At 35.8% G+C, this 20,434-nt stretch overlaps 2 protein-coding genes and 1 non-coding gene across 10 annotated transcripts; 2 read left to right on the forward strand and 1 right to left on the reverse strand.

The window, feature by feature from the left end:
- The first annotated feature begins 939 nt into the window (after window positions 1–939).
- Window positions 940–5,534, forward strand: LOC104221410 (uncharacterized). The gene is made up of 4 exons (XM_009772481.2): window positions 940–1,609; window positions 2,620–3,069; window positions 4,188–4,494; window positions 5,035–5,534. The coding sequence occupies exons 1-4, from the start codon at window positions 1,181–1,183 to the stop codon at window positions 5,169–5,171; spliced, it is 1,323 nt and encodes a 440-aa protein (XP_009770783.1). The 5' UTR covers window positions 940–1,180; the 3' UTR covers window positions 5,172–5,534.
- A 2,778-nt stretch (window positions 5,535–8,312) lies between these two features.
- LOC104221409 (EH domain-containing protein 1-like) lies at window positions 8,313–17,700 on the forward strand. 8 transcript variants are annotated; one of them, XM_009772474.2, is made up of 18 exons: window positions 8,313–8,466; window positions 9,263–9,322; window positions 9,640–9,744; window positions 9,841–9,920; window positions 12,619–12,687; window positions 12,781–12,838; window positions 13,173–13,228; window positions 13,495–13,534; window positions 13,653–13,711; window positions 14,556–14,669; window positions 14,810–14,912; window positions 15,007–15,056; window positions 15,565–15,693; window positions 15,780–16,031; window positions 16,125–16,204; window positions 16,706–16,832; window positions 16,938–17,081; window positions 17,170–17,700. In XM_009772474.2, exons 3-18 carry the CDS (start codon window positions 9,660–9,662, stop codon window positions 17,353–17,355), a joined length of 1,632 nt encoding a protein of 543 aa, XP_009770776.2. In that variant the 5' UTR covers window positions 8,313–8,466; window positions 9,263–9,322; window positions 9,640–9,659; the 3' UTR covers window positions 17,356–17,700. The 8 variants fall into 8 exon arrangements, with proteins under 8 accessions (XP_009770776.2, XP_070011650.1, XP_009770778.2 ...); XM_070155549.1 differs by having other exon boundaries at window positions 9,263–9,317; XM_009772476.2 differs by lacking the exon at window positions 9,263–9,322.
- Window positions 17,701–18,779: 1,079 nt separating this feature from the next.
- Window positions 18,780–18,850, reverse strand: TRNAG-GCC (transfer RNA glycine (anticodon GCC)). Its single transcript has one exon. It is a non-coding gene; the product is annotated as a tRNA-Gly (tRNA).
- Window positions 18,851–20,434: the final 1,584 nt, after the last annotated feature.

A 20,434-nucleotide genomic window follows, 5' to 3' on the forward strand; every position in this document is an offset into this window, starting at 1 on the left:
TTATGATTATGTATAAACTACCCATGATTATCGATAAAAATGCATGTGAATAATTATAGATGTCATGTGTTTATTGGATTGATATAAATAACCGGTGTGCATAATTTTACCCCAAGAGAATTCCCTCTTTGACGCTAATTGCTCCAAAGTGTATACATCAGTTTTTCTGCTAAAGTAACATTGAATACTCTTAAATTAAAATTTCCAGAAAAGTAGGTTTATTTCGCTACTATTCATCGTTAAATACTTACTCATGCTTGATGTTTATATCGAACTTTAATGAAGTTAAACACATATTTTGGACTATAAATCATATATATAATTCAATGAACCTAGCAAAATACTAGTGCTAAATTATTTTTTTAATATTACAATTGCTGCATTACAATTTCAACATAATTTTGTCCTTGAACCAAACGACTCTAAGAGTAATTATTCTTTACTTTTAATAAAGTAAATAAATTAATGTATATACTACTACTAAATACAAAATATTGTTTTTAATCATTCTATAAAGTGCGTTACTGAATTGTTAATTGCGTAAAATTTAGAAAATTTAAGAAAACAAAGTAAATCCCTTATGCAAATAACGAACACCAAATACCGAATGAGAAAGAAAAAAAAAGTGAACTACTATTAAATATACTACATAGCAATATTTTAAGGGTTATTATCACTTTTAGCCCGCGCCAGAAATTATTTACATCTGGTAGCCGAAAAGTGTATAAAATTTGTATAATTCTTGTATATAACATATATAATATAGATATATATACAAAAAATATACAAAATTTTATACATTATTTCGACTATTATTTTTTTTTTCCGACTATTATTTTTATAGCGGCTATGTAGTGTCATTTTTTTTATTTTTAAAAAAACTATAATATAACTAATCTAGTTAATATTATATAGACACAAAATCAATACGCCAAGTTTGGTCATTGATTGAAAGAATCTTGAACCATTATGCATTATTAACTTTCCATTATAAAAGTAATACTTCTCAGTCCTCACTGTCCACTGCATTGCTCCTTTTGGCTTTAAAAAACCTTGTAGAAACATCTCTTACTTCCTCACACACCGTTAACACAGTATAATTCTGCTTACTGATTCGACAGAATCCATTAACTTTGGTTCAAACGCTGTATTTTCAAGAATCCAGAACGCGTAAACTCAAATGTCTCTACTGTCAGACACAACAATGTGTGACAAAAATGAAACTTTACTGATAAACAAGAACAAGGAGTTAGGGAGAAGTGTATCGAATGAATACGACGAATTGAGGAGTTTTAGGACATGGCTAAAATGGATGTGTGTAGATCAATCTGATCCATTTTCAGCTTGTCTATCTTGGTTTGTTTTTGTTCTGTTGGCTATAGTTGTGCCTTGTCTTTCTCATTTCTCTCTAGCTTGTAGCGACTGTGATGCTGCGTACAATAGACCTTATGACAATGTTGTTCAATTGTCGCTCAGTAGTGTTGCTGCTCTGTCTTTTATTTGTCTTTCTCGGTTTGTTAAGAAATATGGGCTGAGGAGGTTCTTGTTTCTTGACAAGCTTTGTGATGAGAGTGAAACTGTTAGAAAATGCTACACACAACAGCTCAATGTACGTCTTCTCCTCTTCTTATTCATTCTTTTTTATTTTAAGTTCTTATTTAATTTCGGTTAGTACTATTCTTGTATTTTCTTATTCATAGATCTTTATTATTAGTTGTTGTGTCATTCGCTTCCGTTATCTTATTACCTTGTTGTTGCTATGGTTTATTGCTTCCTTTTTATCGTTTCTTGAGCCGAAGGTCTATCAGAAACATCTCTGTACCTTCACAAGGTGGAGGTAAGGTCTGCGTATATATTACTCCGCCATACCCTACTTATGGGATTACCAGTGGCGAAGCTAGAAATTTTACAAAGGGTGTTCGAAAAATAATTTTTGACCAGAATGCATAAACTCATAGTATTATTTTTTATATACTCAGTGTAGTTTTCTGGTAAAGGGTGTTTAACTGACCACCCTTCACTCTATGTGGCTACGCTACTGGGGATTACAATGGATTTGTTATTGTTGTTGGTAGAAAAAATTGGCAAATCAAAGATTAAAATTTGAATAGTTAAATGCATTCTTGAAAGTTTTGACACTTAACATTTATTAACATTATTATTGGAATTGAGTCAATTTATTAGAAATTTCAGAATAGAAAATACTGTTGATTACTCCTATATAAGTTGAAAGGATGGAGAATTGATCAACTTTGATGTCCAAGGTTTCTTCCTTTTATGATTTGGACAGTTGAGATCCAGAGTCTCTTCTTCTCCAGATGTTATCAAAATGATCTTAGCCATCAGTGGCCGAACCAGAGTTTTCATCGAGGGGCATCAAAATATAAAAAACTAGATACACCGAAAAGTTAAGGGGAGTCAACGTGTAGTAAATATAATACAGTATAATTTTCTGGCGAAGGGGTGTCTGATTGGTTGAATGTGGCTCCGCAACTGTTAGCCATCTGTTAGGGAAACAGAAGTAATTAAGTTGCATTTCATATTTGTTAGATCAGACAATAGGTATGCCTTGATTCAACAAGATCTAACAATAATGTAACTCTTCTTCTCAATATGCAGAGTTCACTGAAGATCCTATTCATATTTGTCCTACCATGTTTTGCTGCTGAATGCGCGTATAAGATTTGGTGGTACAGTTCAGGTGGTACACAAATCCCCTTCTTAGGCAATGTCATCGCGAGTGACATTGTCGCGTGCATTCTTGAGCTCACGTCTTGGCTTTACAGGACCGTCGTGTTCTTTTTAGTCTGTATCCTATTCCGGTTGATATGTTACCTTCAAGTTCTCCGGCTACAAGATTTTGCTCAGGTTTTTCATGTAGATTCGGATGTTGAATCAGTGTTGAGAGAGCATCTCAGAATCAGGAGGCATTTGAGGATCATTAGCCATAGGTATCGTGCGTTCATTTTGTGGGCGTTGATGTTCATTACAGCAAGCCAATTCGCGTCCCTTCTCATGACTACGCGCTCAACTGCAGATCTTCATATCTATAAAAGTGGTGAACTTGCGGTATGCCTTATACGCGTTCTTGATTTTTCATTGCTTCGTATATTCAACACAAATAATTTGAACTAGATCATTGATCACAATTGATATAAATGTGACACTCAACTAATGAGAATGTAGCACAAGTACATGTATATCGCTGTCCAAGTATTTCTAGCAACAGAACAGATTTGCCAAAACAATCACTCCTTCTGTTCCATTTTATATGACACTTTCCTTTTATATCTGTTCTAAAAAGAATGACATCATTCACGTATGATAGATCCTTAATTTTAAAGGAATCTTTATACAAATAGTCGATTAGAGTCACTGTCACTATTTCTAGCCGATATACATAGATTAAACACTAATTATATATGCTTATACACATATTATACATGGATTATACATATATACATCTGCCGATTACTAATTAGGTTAATTTTTCGATTTTTCAACTTTACGTTTGCCCTGACGACGCTCTTTTAGCGTTCTAAGTGTACTTGTGGTATGTGTCTAAGAACCTCTTTTTCTTTCTTAAAATCCGTGCTTAGCTTCACTTGTATTCTTTCCTTCCACTCCTTTCCAACTCATTTCTTCGGTTCAGCAATTTCAACACCGTGCCCCTTCTTCAGGGCGGCAGATGGGTCTAGAGAACCGAACTATCTCACGATTTCAATCCGGTTAGAAAAACTTCTCCTGAGCAATTCACGTATCACTCAAATAGTAGTATGAAACCTTAAGAAAAGGCGATCTACTAATTGAAAAAAAGGAGGATCCATTAAAGAGTTTATGTTGTCTCGGTAGGGAATAGTCCAATCTTTTATACTATAATATGAAATGAAACCAACAACGTACCTATTATGATTTTTATCCTAGATGACCGAGGAACTACCCCTAGTTTAGTAGTTTTAACTCATTTCCCCAAGCTATTTCAGCAGATCTTCATCTTTAATCATCTCTTTGTTGCTGTTACTGGTTCGAGCTGGAAACAGCCTCTTGCAGAAATGCAGGGTAAGGCTGCGTACGATAGACCATTGTGGTCCGGCCCTTCCCTGAAACTCGCACATAGCGGGAGCTTAGTGCACCGGGCTGCCCTTAGTTGCTGTTACTCGTAACTAATGTCGTAGTCTTATATGCAGCTTTGCTCTGTCAGTCTTCTTGCTGGTCTCATGATACTGTTGCGAAGCGCGACCAAAATCACTCACAAGGCTCAATCTGTGACATGCCTTGCAGCCAAGTGGCATGTATGTGCAACAATAGACTCATTCGATTCGATTGAAGGTGAGACTCCAATTTCTCGGGCGACCTGTGGCCAAAGTTTTCCTGCATGTTCAGAAGGATCTGATTCTGATGATGTTGGAGATGAAGAAGATGAATTGGACAATACGAAATTTGTTCCTGCTTATGCCTATAGCACAATTTCATTCCAGAAAAGACAGGCACTAGGTATGCTGGTTAATATCATTATCCGTTTAACTTCTGTGCACTCACCGTGTATAAAATCGTAACTTGAGAAATATAATAAATATCTACTGGCAGAGGCGAACCTATATTTGGAGTAGAGGGGTTACTGACCCTGTCAACTTCGGCAAAAATTCTGAATACATATGTATATGTTGAAAATGGTCATATATTTTACTTGGATCTATTAAAACCAAATGTTAGATGAGGGCACTGGTTGAGTAGTCCGCTCATGTGTCCCCACCACCTTCACATTCTGGGTTTGCCTCTGCCTACTGCAATGTTGCTCGGATTCTCCGAAAATATCGCCAGGTGCATGTTGGATCCTCCAAAAGTAGTATATTTTTGGAAGATCCGACACAAGTGTGGCAGCATTTTGGAGAGTCCGCCACAACATAGGCCTATTGTAACACATAATGTAAAAATCTTTACAATTATATAAGTTACTCCTGCTACTATTAAGTTCTGTATTACTGAATGGCTAGGATCATCTAATTGTAGTTCATTTTGTCACACTTATTGCAGTGAAATATTTTGAGAACAACAGAGCAGGTGTAACAATTTATGGATTTATGTTGGATAGAAGTTCTATTCACACCATATTTGGATTAGAACTATCACTGGTTCTTTGGTTGCTTGGCAAAACCATTGGCATTTCTTGAATCATCGGCTATCAGAACCGGACTTTTTGACTCGTGCAATGGTTAGACTGTAAAAATATCATACGATGCGGATATATGAGATCAATCTTTTTCCTCCGGTGCCTCCTGTTCATTCTTCGTCATTTCATCATTTCGTTGTGTTGTTCTGTTCGTAAGTCCTTGCCCTTCTTAGAAGGCGAGCGAGCGCGCATAGAGCTATTTGTTGATTCAACTTTTGTATCATTTCTTATATCATATTCTTTCTTTTATTGCTGGCTAAATAATTTATCAGGATGGGTTGTAGTTCTGATGCCAACTTCACTGGAACTATTTGAGTAAATATGTTATATATGTCATGTTACTTCTGGCTTTTGTGAGTATTAACATGATTTAAATTTACTTCTAGCCCATGACTGATTTCATTAGGATAAATAATGACAACACAAAAAAGAATCCTTTTGGTAACCATATCTGTAAGGGATACAAAAGAAATTAAACCAGTAGCCAGTGTTAAATAGAGAGCAGCAACTACAGATGATAAGGCCAGTGACATCTGCAGAGATAGACATTGCCATCAAAGATATGCCAACAGACAAAGCTCCAGGGATAGATGGGTTCCCTATTGAATTCTTCACAAGAAACTGGGATTTAGTGAAGAATGATATATATGCTGCAGTACAGAGTTTTTTTGAGACAGGAAAATTGCAGAAGAAGTTGAACTGTACAGCTATCACTTTGATTCCTAAGGTAAATTCACCATCCCTGGTCAAAGACTGTAGACCTATTGCATGCTGTAACACTTTGTACAAAATCATTGCAAAGATGTTACAATTGAGAATTAAGAAGGTGATTGGGAACATAGTAAGCCACTCACAGTCTGCATTTATAGAAGGAAGGAGTATCATCGACAACATCTTATTCAGTCATGAGCTATTCAAGGGCTACAATAGAAAAGGGGTGTCTCCTAGGTGTGTTATGAAAGTGGATCTTAGGAAAGCATATGATACTATAGACTAGAGATTCCTGAGAAGAATGCTAAGTGATCTTGGATTTCCATTCAGATTCATTGAATGGATCATGGAATGTGTCAACTGTTTCATACTCTCTTGTGCTAAATGGAGGCCTAACCAAACCCTTTCAAGGACAAAGAGGCATCAGACAAGGGGACCCTATGTCCCCTTACCTCTTTGTAATTGCTATGGAATATTTGATTAGGGAAATGATGCTACTAGCAGAGAATGGAGACTTCAATTTCCATCCTAGATGCAGGAAACTGGGCATAATACACATTTGTTTTGCAGATGATTTGCTCATGTTCTGCAGGGCAGACATTGAATCAATCAGGTTGCTTCAAGGGGTATTTCAGAAGTTCTATGCAGCTTCTGTATCAAGCAAACAAGGACAAAAGCTCTATTTACATGGCAGGGGTTGATGCAGATGAAAAGCAGGCTATCCTGAATACATTGGGTTTTGAAGAGGGTACTCTCCCTTTCAGATACTTAGGAGTGCCTCTATCATCCAAAAAACTAACTCTGCAGCAATGTTGGCCCCTAATTGAGAAGATAACAGATAGAGTAAGGTGTTGGTCTGCAAGGCTACTATCTTATTCTGGCAGGCTTCAACTGATAAAGTCAGTATTGTTTGACATTCAAACATACTGGGCCCAGATATTCTTACTCCCTAAGAAAGTCATGAAGATGATAGATGCAGTTTGCAGAACTTTCTTATGGACAGGAGAAGCAACTATCACAAAGAAAGCTCTGATAGCTTGGGAACAGATATGTAGGCCTATTTCTGCAGGGGGTTTGAATATCATCAACTTATGCATTTGGAACAAGGCTGCTGTGATGAAACAATCGTGGACTGCCTGTGGATTAAATGGGTCCGCAATTACTACATCAAGAAGCAGGATTTAGAACACATGCCTACACCTAAGAATGCAACTCGGGTAATCAGGAACATCATTGAGACAAAGAAAGACCTGAAGAGGCAGCCTATGCGGGGATCCTTGTGTGATAGACTGAAGATACTACAACTGCAGGAACAATTCTCAATTAAACAGACCTATCTTTTGTTGTTGCTCCAGTATCAGAAAATCCATTGAAAAGTATAATTTTGCAGACAAACATTCATCCCAGATTCAAATTCACACTATGGTTAGCTGCACATGAAAGACTATCTACTGTGGATAGACTAAGTAGAATTGGAATACAGGTGCCACATGATTACTAGCAGAATTTGGTCCAGATTACTATTATGGCTGGGCATGAACAGGAGCATAAAGGGATGGTCAGAGGAGCTTACTTGGGCAAGCAGGATGGCTAGAAAGAAGACAGGAAAAGCTGCAATCACTAGCTATGTGTTTGCTATGCTCATATACAGTATATGGAGGGAGAGGGACATGATTCGTTTCCAGCAAAGTGTCTTTGAAAAACACAGAATATGCAGAGAAATTGTACTCCATGTACATACAAGAGGCAGAGGACAACCAAAGTGGCAGCAGACATTGCATATATACTTTTGATTAATACAATTTGAGTTAAATAAAAATAAAACCAGTACAAAAGAACGACCACGTTATCACAATAGACCGACACTACTTGCATAAAATCTTTGGTACGCCATCGTTGCAAGTTGTGACGAAATGTTGAGCAGCTACTCTTTAGCCATGCTTTTCTCCGTATTCCCAACAAATTTGAGCAAATATTAAGAGCGATTTAACTTATTTACACTTAAAGAGTAATAGATTTTTACACTATTAGAGTAATTTAAGCCTTTTTAATAGGTAACTTATTTTATTTTTTAAGCAACAAATACTACTTGGTATGAATAATTACATGTAATTATTTTTGAGTGACTGGATGATGTAAAAATTTCGTTACAGTATAAAAAAGTTGAACACTTAAAGGATTTTTAATTGGTTTAGTGGACATATATAAAACAAACATCCCAAAGTTCATCACATTTTATCTTATTTCCTTTTCCTGTTTCCCCTTTTCTATTCTTTTCTTATTTTGTTTTATTTTATATGCTTAGCTTAATTATTTCTTTTGTTCTCCTTTCTTTTCGCCTTCTGCATTTCATCTCTTCCAGTAAGTTCAGCCATGCAGATTTTTTTTATTTTTTATTTTTTATTTTTTATTTTCGCCCTTCTAGCTTCGCCCCTTCTGAAGATACAAAAAATTTCCATCAAAGTCTTCGTCTCTTCCATAAACTGTGTCTTTTTCCTCTCCTCGTTACACAACAAATATATATACAACAGGCGAGGAGAAAGCACAGAGAAGATATAGAAAGCACGAACAGATATATAGCAACGGTATATAAGGCTCGACTAATTCAGATTCTTGTTGCATATAGGACCAGGTTCAGATTAGCGCTACATATGACTATTTAAGGAGAAAACATCCTACCAAAAAAAAAAATCTTCATTCTCATGTTGCTAACCCGAGACATCTGATTAAAAATCAAAAGATAGCTCATTCGCGATCCGTCTAACCATAGTGTATGCTTTGTTTTGTACGTTTATGTTTTGTGATCTTGAGCCATGTTTTCTTTTTAAAAACAGATTTTTTTTTATAGGTTTACCAAAGAGAGTTTTGTTAATTTTTGAAATGCCAAATGCATTGTAGTTTAGAAAATTTTCTTCATGAAATAGTAATTCATTCAAATGCAAACTATTTTTCAGGAAAAAATAGTTCGAACACTTTCTATTGATCTTATTTTAAGTCATTCTATCACCAAAAAAAATATTTATTTATTTATTTAATCATATTTGATTTAAATTGTATAATTATCTTATCTAAAAGTTTAAATTTTTAGCAAAAATATGTGTTTATGTACTTCCCTAGCCTGATTTTTTTCATGAGCCAAATATAATTATCTACTGTGATACTATATTAATTATGTATAATCATACTTAATTTAATTTAATTTATATACATTATCAGTGTGATTAATTTATATACATTATCAGGGGTAGTCGGGCAGTCGATTTATGTTGTGTTTCAGACTTTTGTATAATATTTGTGGTACTGCTTTTCCATCTATTTGATGTCTCTCACGTTGCTGATATTATTTTTTCGTGTTTTTTTGTCACAAATCTATTGTCTCAGAGCCGAGGGTATCCCGGAAACGATCTCTCTAGTCTCTACCCCCTCCAGGGTAGGGGTAAGGTCTGTGTACACTTTATCCTCCTCAGACCCCACTGAGTGGGATTTTACTGGATCGTCATTGTTGTTGTTGTTATCAGTGTGATTAGACCGTGAAATTATCAATTTATACTTATCAAGAAATTACTTCATATATAAAGTTATCAAGTTTATCCTGATATTAATTAATATTTATAAAAAATATACCTATAATTATCTTTTATATACTTTTTTTTTTTTAATATACAACTCGATTTTGTAATTCTTATTTACATGTAAGAACTTCTCCTTCAACAATTGGACAACAAACTAAATACATCTTCCCCTTCAACATAAACTAGGCTTCTCTGAACTCTGAAGAATGGAGTTTGATACTTTTCCCATTAATCAATGCTCCAAAAAGCACGAGAAGATATATCAAGAATGGTTCAATTTTGCTGATTCGGGTCTGTTCTCTCTCTCTCTCTCACACACACACCCCATTCATATTTAAAGATGTGCATGCAATTTAGTTATTGACTAAAAAATTGGGTTAATTACAGATGGAGATGGACGTCTCACTGGAAAGGATGCTACCAATTTCCTTGCAATGTCAAACTTGTCTCGTGATCATCTCAAGCAGGTTTTTTTGTGTGCTTAATTCTTTCAATCAACTCATAGTAATTGTTGCACTTTTATACCTCTGTATATATGAGTAGAATACAACTAATTCTGAACCCGGTTAATGGGGTAAATTCACTGCTAGCTTCAGGATAAAATGATACAATCAGGAGCAGAGCCAGCATGTCATCTACGAGTTCGATCGAACCCATTTTGAACCTGCACTTGTCTTAAAAAATTTATTGAATATATACAAATTATTAATTTAGAATCTAATAACTTAAAATTAGAATTATGAAACCATAAGATTCAAATCCTGGCTCCGCCTCTGCTTACAATAGAGTGGACAAACTACTTTAAGATTGAAGCATGGTAAATTGATGAATCCTTTCACTTTTTTGCTTTATATTACCATCTTATGCCAAAATTCGCTGGGAAAAATGGAATACCAAAGATTTCAGTAATTTTCGTGCATTTCCACTCTTATTTTCACGACTTTCTTTCCTTTCCGATTTTCTGTAATAGGGTCAGTGGCGGAGCCGGGATTTTCATTAACGGATGTCAAAATATCAAGGGGATTAAACATATACTAGTATATATACATAAACAAAAAAAATTACCTACCTCAACAGTGTATTTTTCCCACGAAGTGATGTCAACTGACATCCCTTGCTATAAGGTGGCTCCGCCACTGACTAGGGTGGTTATCTCATGTCTGTTGCAGCGTCGAGCTGTACGTGTGTGTGCAGTGGCGAAGCCAGAAATATTTCCAAGGGTGTTCAAACTTGAAAGAACTAAAAAAAATTCCCGACAAATGGTGTTCAATATATGTTTTATACATCTAAAATCAATATTTTACTTATATACACAGTGTAATTTTTCGTAATATTTCAGTGAAGGTTGGTCAGTTCCTTTGTAAAAGGTGGCTTCGCCCCTGTGTGTGTGCGAGCATACGAGTTTCCTCCAAGTTAGGGGCGTGGATAGAAGGGGATTCAATTGAATCCTTTTGTCGGGAAATTATATTTTGCAAACCGGGCAAAATGAATTCTTGTTGTTTGTATATAAATTGTTGAATCCCCTTTACATAAAAGAAGATTCTACTCTTGTGGGAAAAGGGATTCAAATTTGCTTTAGGTCATAGGTTCAAATTTCAGGTGTGACATTCTTGTATTTTTTTAATCCCCTTATTCAAAATTCTGACTCTGCCACTGCCTTGAGGTGTCCTTTAGGTTATTTGTTTCTATAGTTGTGTTCTAAACGATTATTTATTGTCCAATAATTTGTCATCTTGACTCGTTTTTTACGACCTTAACAATTTGTTGTTCATGTTGGATGCCCAGTTGTTGAACTAGTGTACTTGTAGCTGTTCATTTCCTAAAGGCAATAGCTCATTTATCATCTTTAGTTCTATCGGTGAATCAATTCAAGTATGGAATTTTCCTTTGTGTAGCTGAATGCTGGAAACCATATTGGAACTATTTTCTTTTGTTTGATATGCTAAACCCACCCCAAAACCCTGTAAGGAAAATGAGTAGATAATATTGACTAAGAACAAGAAGGAAAGAAGAACAACTTATCAAAAATATTGTGTCGTGGCAAGCCACTGCCTTGAAAGCGATTTCGGCCTGACTAGGTGCAAATCGTTAAGACCGGTCGCTCCCCAAGGTTCCACAACACCTCCAAACACATTGCCCAGAAAGAAGAGAAGATGAAGGTTTTTTCTGTAGTTGTTACAGAAATTAAAATGTTGTAGGAATAAGAAAGTGATGATTAGCAAGATGAATTATTGGTTAAGAATTGAGTGAATATGATGGCTAATGACCATCCTATTTATAGGCAATTAGGGAGGTTGCATATATGACAAGTGTGGAGAGCCTTTTAACACTTGTCCAAATATATTAGTTCATTTGGCTTCAACATTAACAAGTGTACCTAGTCTTCCATGCATGAAGACACATGGTAGATTTGCATAACCACTTGTCAAAACCATTCAACACTTGGCTTTAAGGCCACATGCAAGAAGCCACTTGGAAATAGATTGAAAAATAAAAAGACCCATGGCTATTGGTTGTAAATGGATTTTCACAAAGAAATTTTTGACTTTGCATTATAAATAATACCAACAACCTCCCCACTACCCAAGTTTTGTTTTTGCTCCTTTGGCGACTCGAATCCCCAAACGTGATGGCTGATGGTGGAGGGTCTTTATCAAGGTTTGGATGGAGGTGAAATATAAGTATTTTGATAAGTTTGGTCATAAGTAGAACTAAGTGGGGTTAGAAAGCAACTAGCTCAAGAAATATTGGATGGCAAAATGAGCCCTTCTCTCCTCTTCTTGCACCTAAAATGAAACCAACACCGACTTTTTAGTTACTTGAGAGAGTGTTACAGTGCGTCATGCTAAATGCCATTTGATGATGTGCAGCCTAGGAGTTGCATTTGGACTTCTAACGATCTTCATTTATGAGTAAGATGCCAACGCCCTATTAATGTTCAATAACAACAACAACAACCCAGTGAAATCTCACAAGTGGGGTCTGGGGAGGGTAGTATGTACGCAGACCTTTCCCTATTAATGTACCTTTTATGCATTTAGTAGTTATGCTCTTTTGATAAGGCAAATAGCTATATTTTATGTGTTCTACTATTCTTGCAGTTTTTGTGAATCTCTTTACTGTTTAAACATCAACAGATTGTTTTACTTCTCTGTTTTTCCTAAGGTGTGGGCAATTGCAGATTCCAAGCGGCAAGGATTTCTCGGTTTTAAAGAGTTTATTACTGCAATGCAGGTACATAGCTCTTTGAGTGGGCTCTCATTTCACCTTTATAGTTAATTTTCTTCCCTCTAAAATGCAGATCATTCTTTGCATTTCACTATGTAGTTGGTCTCTTTGGCTCAAGCTGGCCATGCAGTGACAAGTGATTCCTTAAATGCCGAAGGTAAGTAGGTCGGTATCAAAACAGTATGCTAGTAATTTCAGTTGTCACCAACAAGGGCCGTGGTGCTTACTTCTTCATCCTTAACCAGAGCTCTTGGGTTGGAGTCTTGGCCTTTGTTAGGGAGTGCGTTACCCACCAATGTGGGACTTCCCGGCACGAATCCTGATTTAGTCGAGCTCCAGTGCTAGTACCGGACACCGGATATAATTGTCACTTGACTGCTATTCTAGAAACTTAGTTGATTCTTTGTCAGGCTTGTATTGATTTTCTTTAGCATGCAGAATTTGTTCTCTTATAATGATTTTGTAATTAGAACACTTTAAATTTTATGCAGTTGACTTTGAAACTTTGCAGCTACCTACAATGGAAGGTCTGGATGGACTTCTCGCTGTAAGTATGCTAGATTTCACTTTCTTTTTTTCTTTTTCCCATTCGTAGCTTCTTTTTTATAACCATAGTATCAAAGGCCAGTTTGTGCGCACGTCGACTAATTCTGCGGGGTACTTGTTACCTCCCACCAGTACATGTACCGGGTAACTGTGTTCGCCAAGACTTGGACAGATGGAAGGAAATCACCTAGGTCTCATAGCTTTTTAGTTATCCTGAGGTCGAGAGTTCCATTCATAACTTAACTGTTAACTTAAAATGTTTTGCAGAAGAAGAAGCGTGTGGCTAAATGGGCACCTGACCGCAATGGTAATGTTACTTCGGTACATACAAGAAGATCTTTCATTTTATTTGCTTAAGTTCTTGGGAAATTGGGAAGGGGAAGTGGATGGAGCCTTTGTATCTAACTAATTGAATTGTGAAGCAGGAAGTCTTATGTTATCTTCAGGAGCTAATTGGTTTTCGTCATCAAAATCTGCAAAGAAGGTGAGCGTTGTTATTGTCTTTATTCTTTTATATAAAACTGCTACTACTACGCCTCAATACCAAAGTAGTGGAGTCAGCTATATGAATCCTCACTAAACTTGTTGCTCTATTTAGACCCATATCAATTCTAGAAGTTCTTAACACTAAAATTCTCGACATTTCTACTGGCATACAGATCACTAACAAAACCAGAATACTCTCAAAGAACGTATGTAAATGTACAGCACGACTAAGCTTTCATACTTACTGGTACCGCCAATATGAACAATTTTCTTCCATTGTGTCGATTTTGCACTAAGTCTCTATGAGTTTCAAGAGATTGTAAGTCTTTTAAGACAACTTTCTTCCACATGATTTTAGGTTTATTCGTCCTCTTTTAGTACCTTTGAGAGTCTTTGGAGGCTGACATAGGATGTGACGAAACCATCTCAAGCACCTTCTCTCATTTTGTCCCGTATGTGTGCATTAACTCCCAATTCTTGTGCTTTCTTTTGCTTAACTAATGCACTTTTCAAATGCTTGCCTGTTGTAGATTCCGAATATTAACTTTGTTCCAATAATCCGTCTGTTTTGCATCAAATGCCATGTTTTCATATTTACCTGTCTATATGATATCCTTTCCTATGAGTACCTTTCCACACTATTTTCACAATTTACGATTTACGTGACTGACTTCTGTTATGCAATGTCTTAATATGATTGATAAACTTCTAAACTATTGTATTCTGTATAGGTTTCACAGTTTACAAGTAGACTTATGTTATAGCTTTCCATTGGTATGGTCAATATTAATTCCTGTTTTTGCTCCTGAGATGATGCTCGATCATTTTCGTTTGCCCTTTAGGTTTCTTCAAACTATGTCACATCAATAATTGATGGACTGAAGAAGTTATACGTCAAGAAACTAAAGCCTTTGGAAGTTACATATCACTTCAGTGATTTCGTCTCTCCTTTATTGGTAGGTTTAGTTAGCATTTCAGTTTAGCTATGCTTATTTGAAACAAATGAGAAAAAAAACTTTAATTTTTTTTCTTTCTTATCTGTATCATGATGATGGCAATACACATTATTAACTTGTTTATTATGCTATTTTGGTAGGCAAATAGTGATTTTGATGCCAAACCAATGGTGATGCTTTTGGGTCAATATTCCACCGGCAAAACAACCTTCATTAAGCATTTACTCAGAACCAGTTATCCAGGTTAGCAAATAAGAGTTTTTTTTCGCTTTTATGTGCTTTTGTCTGTGCATTTAACGGGTCTTCGTTTACATGTATGATTCTTTTATGTCTGTAGGTGCTCATATTGGACCAGAGCCTACAACAGATAGATTTGTCGTCGTCATGGTACTTTCACCTATCTGATTTTTACTGACTATTGTGTTCACTCACTTATTATCCTTCTCGGTATGGTGCTGAGTAGAAGAAAACTGATACTCTACCGGAGTTGAATCTTTTTGTTAAAAGCAATCCCAGAAATAGTGTCCCCTAATTTTAGATGACGTTTTATGATTCTATAACAGTTTACTTTTCATCAACATATATAAACTACTATATTCAACTATCTGAGCTACCTATGGATTCACGCAAACCCAGTAGCTTCTACCCAAACCCTGTATATGCATTAAAAAATTCATTAAATAGTTAAAAATATTCGACTGTGAATGTAGTTATTATTGTATATTAACTTAGTCGCTGTGAGAACCCATAAACTTAAAACCCTGATCCGCCTCTGATTAATGGAGAACGTTCAATAGGAGAGGAGAATTTATTCTTGAAAGTAGGTTTGTTTAATGGTGTTGGTATGCCAAATCATTTGCTAGACATTCATTCACTTTAACTGTGTATTACACAGAACGGACCTGACGAAAGAAGTGTCCCGGGGAATACAATTGCTGTTCAAGCAGATATGCCATTTAGTGGTTTGACAACTTTTGGAACATCATTTTTGTCAAAGTTTGAGTGTTCTCAAATGCCGCATCCTGTAAGTTAATGGACTCTTTGTTACTCATACCACATAATGAAAACAAATTTTATAGAAACTAATGATATCATTTTTCCCTTAAAAAGCTGTTAGAAAATATCACAATTGTGGATACTCCGGGAGTTTTATCAGGCGAAAAGCAACGAACGCAAAGGAGCTATGACTTTACGGGGGTGACATCCTGGTTTGCTGCTAAGTGTGATCTCATTCTGCTATTGTTTGATCCCCACAAACTTGATATTAGCGATGAGTTCAAACGTGTGATTGCATCTCTTCAAGGTCATGATGATAAGATACGTGTTGTTTTGAACAAGGCTGACCAAGTTGATACTCAACAAGTAAGGCATATTACATTTTCTTTCGTTCATGTTCGAGACCTATTTCTAGACTATGCTAAAATTTATTTTATTAATTGATCCCTGTTATTGCAGCTAATGAGGGTTTATGGAGCATTAATGTGGTCTTTAGGGAAAGTTCTGAATACCCCTGAAGTTACGCGTGTCTACATAGGGTATGATCTCGCTATTTTCAATTAGTTCATAATTAATTTAGAAGGGATTATAGAAAAATAAATGTAATTAAGCTGCAGAACATAATGATATTGTGAGAATAACAATACACTAAATACATTATCTCTTGCTTTAGTGCAGGGACAATGTTCGCAAATATCTAAATATACATGTTCGTTTCATAGTTCTTTCTATTTGAAGGCATAATTTTAAAGTCATCCAAAATGTTTTATTTTTGGACAGAAAACAAAAAAGGGCAGCCCGGTGCACTCCTGCAGTGTCAGGGAAGGGCCGCATCCCAAGGGTGTGTTATATAGGCAGTCTACCATGATGCAATCATCAGTGGCTGATTTCACGGCTCGAACCCGTGACCTATACGTCACACGGAGACAGGTTTACTGTTTTTCCAAGGGTTCCCCTTATTATTAGATGGCAAATAAAATTCTTTTCGCTTTGAAATTGTGCAATTTGCATAAACTCTTTGGATGTTTTGGCTTTTACAGATCATTTAATGACAGACCTATAAATGAAGCTCCCACGGGACCTGTGGGGAAAGAACTTTTTGAAAAGGAACAAGATGATCTCCTTTCAGACCTGAAAAACATACCAAAGAAAGCTTGTGATCGTCGTGTAAGTTCACATTCTCTGAGTGTGATCCTAAATTTTTTTTTGATCATAAAGTCTGCTTCTGATTTACTATAAACAAGGATGAAGAACAAGTTTTGTTGCATACAGATAAATGAATTCGTAAAACGTGCTAGAGCTGCCAAGATACATGCTTATATCATAAGTCACCTGAAAAAGGAAATGCCTGCTATGATGGGCAAAGCGAAGAAACAGAAAAGACTTATCGATAACTTGGAAGATGAATTTGTAAAGGTGTGTCTCTCGTACCCCTTCGCTAACTCTCCTGACACGAACTTTATATCGAGTACTATGTCGTAATGTTCTCATTTCTTCCAAACAGATTCAAAAAGAACATCATTTGCCAGCCGGGGATTTTCCAAATGTCGAACATTTTAGAGAAGTTTTGAGTGGCTATAGCATTGACAAGTTTGAGAAGTTGAAACCTAAGTTAATACAAGCTGTTGATGACATGCTTGGTTATGACATCCCTGAACTTCTCAAAAATTTCGGGAATCCTTACGACTAACTAGGTAAAAAGTTGGTATAGTACGGACAGAGGTGGAGCCAAGATTTGAAGCTATGGGTCGGGATTCTTGTACTTTTATGTTACTCGGTTGTAAATTAATAATTTATACATATTTAATGAATTTCCTAAGATAAATACAAAGTTTGGACTAAAGTTACTAGGTTCGGCCGAACCCGTAAACTGCATATTAGCTCTGCCCCTGAGCATGTAAAAGGTGTATAATATGGAATGTGGTTGTATTCTTGTTCCTATTTTTAGTTTCACATTTAGACTTTCCTTGAGCATATTGGTTGATGACTGATTATTGAATTAATAATATTAATTGGCGATTGAGCTGTAAAGACACTTTAATTTCTGTTTATTAGCATATGTGCTTGGTTTTTCTTGTTCCTTTCTCTGAGAAGCCACATGGTTTGAAGAGGTTCAATTGAATTCGCTTTGTCGGTTAAGAAAGATACTATGCAAATAGAGTATAAATATTTTTTTTCCTATTTATATACAACAACAATAATAATCCAGTGAGTTCCCACGAATGGAGTCAGGGGGGATAAAATATACGCAATCCTACCCTTACCCTAGGAAGAGCAGAGAGGTTGTTGCCGATAGACTCTTGACTAGAGAAAGAATGAAAAAAGTAATTGCAACAGGTAGTAATAACAACTAGATAAAACAAAAAGACCAAAACCAAGAAAGCAAGTAAAGGGTCGTTTGATATGAGGTATAAGAAGGTATAAGAGTGGTATAAAAATTTAATATCACCTTAATACTCTGTTTGGTTAGCAAACCAGGTATAAGTTATCCCGGTGTTAATTTTAACACTGGAATAACTTATACCTTATAGAAGGTGGGTAATTAGCACTGGTATAACTTATACCTTCTTAAAAATTATGCAATTGTCATTCTTAATACAACATACCAAACAATGAATAAACAACACTCCCAGTATAACTTATACCAGTATAAATCGTATTCCAACCAAACGACCCCTAAGAATAAAGAGATACCATACTAACAGTAATGCTATCGAGCTGAGCAAACATACGCTGAACGCTCGACTACCTACTAACCTACTAATTTAATCCTCGACCGCTATAACCTCCTATCAAGGGTCATATCCTCCGTTTATATAACTAGTCGAATTCTAGTGATATATGGGAAGATTCTAGTGTAGCCACAAATGTAGCTTAAAAAGTGCTTAACTTGTATGTTTGAATCCCATATGTAACTTTGTTGTTGTATGCTGAGTTTACTACTTAGAGGAATATTAGAACCCCTAATAAAAGTTAGTAAACTAATAATTTGAAAAAACAAAAGGAAAAAAGGGGAAGCTCAGATGCGCAAGTTTTCGTCCATAGGACAAGTGCGGAGACCCAAATCACCGCATAGAGCGCAGATAATATATCATCACAGCTAACCCAAAGGGATGCACCAGCCGGGAATCGAACCCGGGTCTGTACCGTGGCAGGGTACTATTCTACCACTAGACCACTGGTGCTTGTTGCTTCTAACCTCTCATTATTTTATTTTGTTTATTAAAACTATTGCCACTTAGTAGATCGATTTTTCCTAAAGTCTCGAGGTATTATTATTCAAGTGATACAGCTTGAAAAAATTGACTGAAATGAAACAGAAAGGTACTTAAAGAGTGACTAGCAATTGGAAAATTTAAATGTTCTTGCTCGAAAACAAAACTAAAATCAATGACACGCAAATTCAATTATATTAAATAAGGAAACACTAGAATAATATAAAAAGTTAAAAAGTTTTTTCTTTACCAACTACTTTTAAATACTTGCTGAGTAATTTGAATTATAAAACCTAATGAATAATATAAAAATTTCTTATGTAATTTGTAAGTATGTAAAGTTATATTTTAAAAAGGATAGATATATTACATCCAAATCTATATCGAGTATTAATATATTTTGACTATGCTACAAGCTCTTGCATAATTTATGGAGGAAAGTAGCAATAAGGGTTGTGGTGGAGTGGTAAGTACTCTTTCATCCTTAATAAGAGGTTTCTGGTTCGAGTCCTGAGTATGGAGTCGCTCTGTTAGGAACGATTTACCTCCAATGTGAGACTTCTCAATGCGAATCCGAATTCAGTCGGACTCCAATGCGGAGATCAAACACCAGGTATAAAACAAAAAAAAAGATAAATTTATGGAGGAAAGTAACTTTACTCCTTAATTAGTTTAATACTCCTTTTTATTTCGGAATCATTTTAAGAAGAATCATTTGTAGTAGAGACCAAAAAGCATCTCTTTCCATATGTTTATCAGTCGGTAAATTGTGCGGGTGAAAAATAGCAAATATTAGGGAAATAAGTGAGTTGCATGTAAGTTAGCCAAAACATTACAATTATACTTAGAGGCGGGTCTAGAATTTTAATTATAAGGATTTTTTCATACTTATACACTATTTGAAACTTTATTACCCTTAATTCCATGTTTAGTTAATTACCCGGCATAACCAAATTTTATTTACAAAATATATACAATCCACCTTGAAAGACTCCCAAATTCATTATTTGTGCTTTCAATCAAGAGATTTAGTTACGCCTTTTTCTGTTTAAGGGAGATAGTCCATCCTTGGACTGATTCTATCGCGTGTGGACTGATCTCATGACGAAATAGTTCTTAAGTTATGTGGAATTGAAGAAACAAGCCCCATTGGATCTTGAAACAGAGAGGGATTTGGAGATGGGTCAACTCAGCAGCACAGATGAAGACAATCTTTCCAACTTCTTCCATGAAATCGAGAAATAAAGTACCCAAAATATCTCGAGAAGGTTTTTATAAGGTTCGTAGCCTAATTAGAGCTGTCAAAATGGGCCAGCCCAGCCTAGCCCAAGCCTCGCGGGTTTATAAATTTGGTGGGCTAGGACGGGCCGGCCCGCCACATGAACATGCCTTAAAATGGTTAGCCCAACCCAGTCCTAAGAGGGTCGCGGACTAGGGCGGTCCGGCCCTTCAATTTTTTTTTTTAAGAAAAAAAGAATTTCTTTAAATCCTTAAATATTTTTTCGTGACATAGTCGATTAATCATGTAAATAACTTCTATTTGTTTATAGCGTA

This window comes from Nicotiana sylvestris, chromosome 8 (genome assembly GCF_000393655.2).
Source record: "Nicotiana sylvestris chromosome 8, ASM39365v2, whole genome shotgun sequence".
In the NCBI taxonomy this organism is placed as follows: Eukaryota; Viridiplantae; Streptophyta; class Magnoliopsida; order Solanales; family Solanaceae; genus Nicotiana; species Nicotiana sylvestris.

Bases quoted from the DNA above. Each gene is read 5' to 3' on its own strand.
- LOC104221410 (XM_009772481.2), top strand. From the start codon at position 1,181: ATGTCTCTACTGTCAGACACAACAATGTGTGACAAAAATGAAACTTTA. The intron at 3,070-4,187 runs GTATGCCTTATA...TCTTATATGCAG, and splicing joins ATAAAAGTGGTGAACTTGCG to CTTTGCTCTGTCAGTCTTCT. The intron at 4,495-5,034 runs GTATGCTGGTTA...CACTTATTGCAG, and splicing joins CCAGAAAAGACAGGCACTAG to TGAAATATTTTGAGAACAAC.
- LOC104221409 (XM_009772474.2), top strand. From the start codon at position 9,660: ATGGAGTTTGATACTTTTCCCATTAATCAATGCTCCAAAAAGCACGAG. The intron at 9,745-9,840 runs GTCTGTTCTCTC...GGTTAATTACAG, and splicing joins GTTCAATTTTGCTGATTCGG to ATGGAGATGGACGTCTCACT. The intron at 13,535-13,652 runs GTAATGTTACTT...ATTGTGAAGCAG, and splicing joins ATGGGCACCTGACCGCAATG to GAAGTCTTATGTTATCTTCA.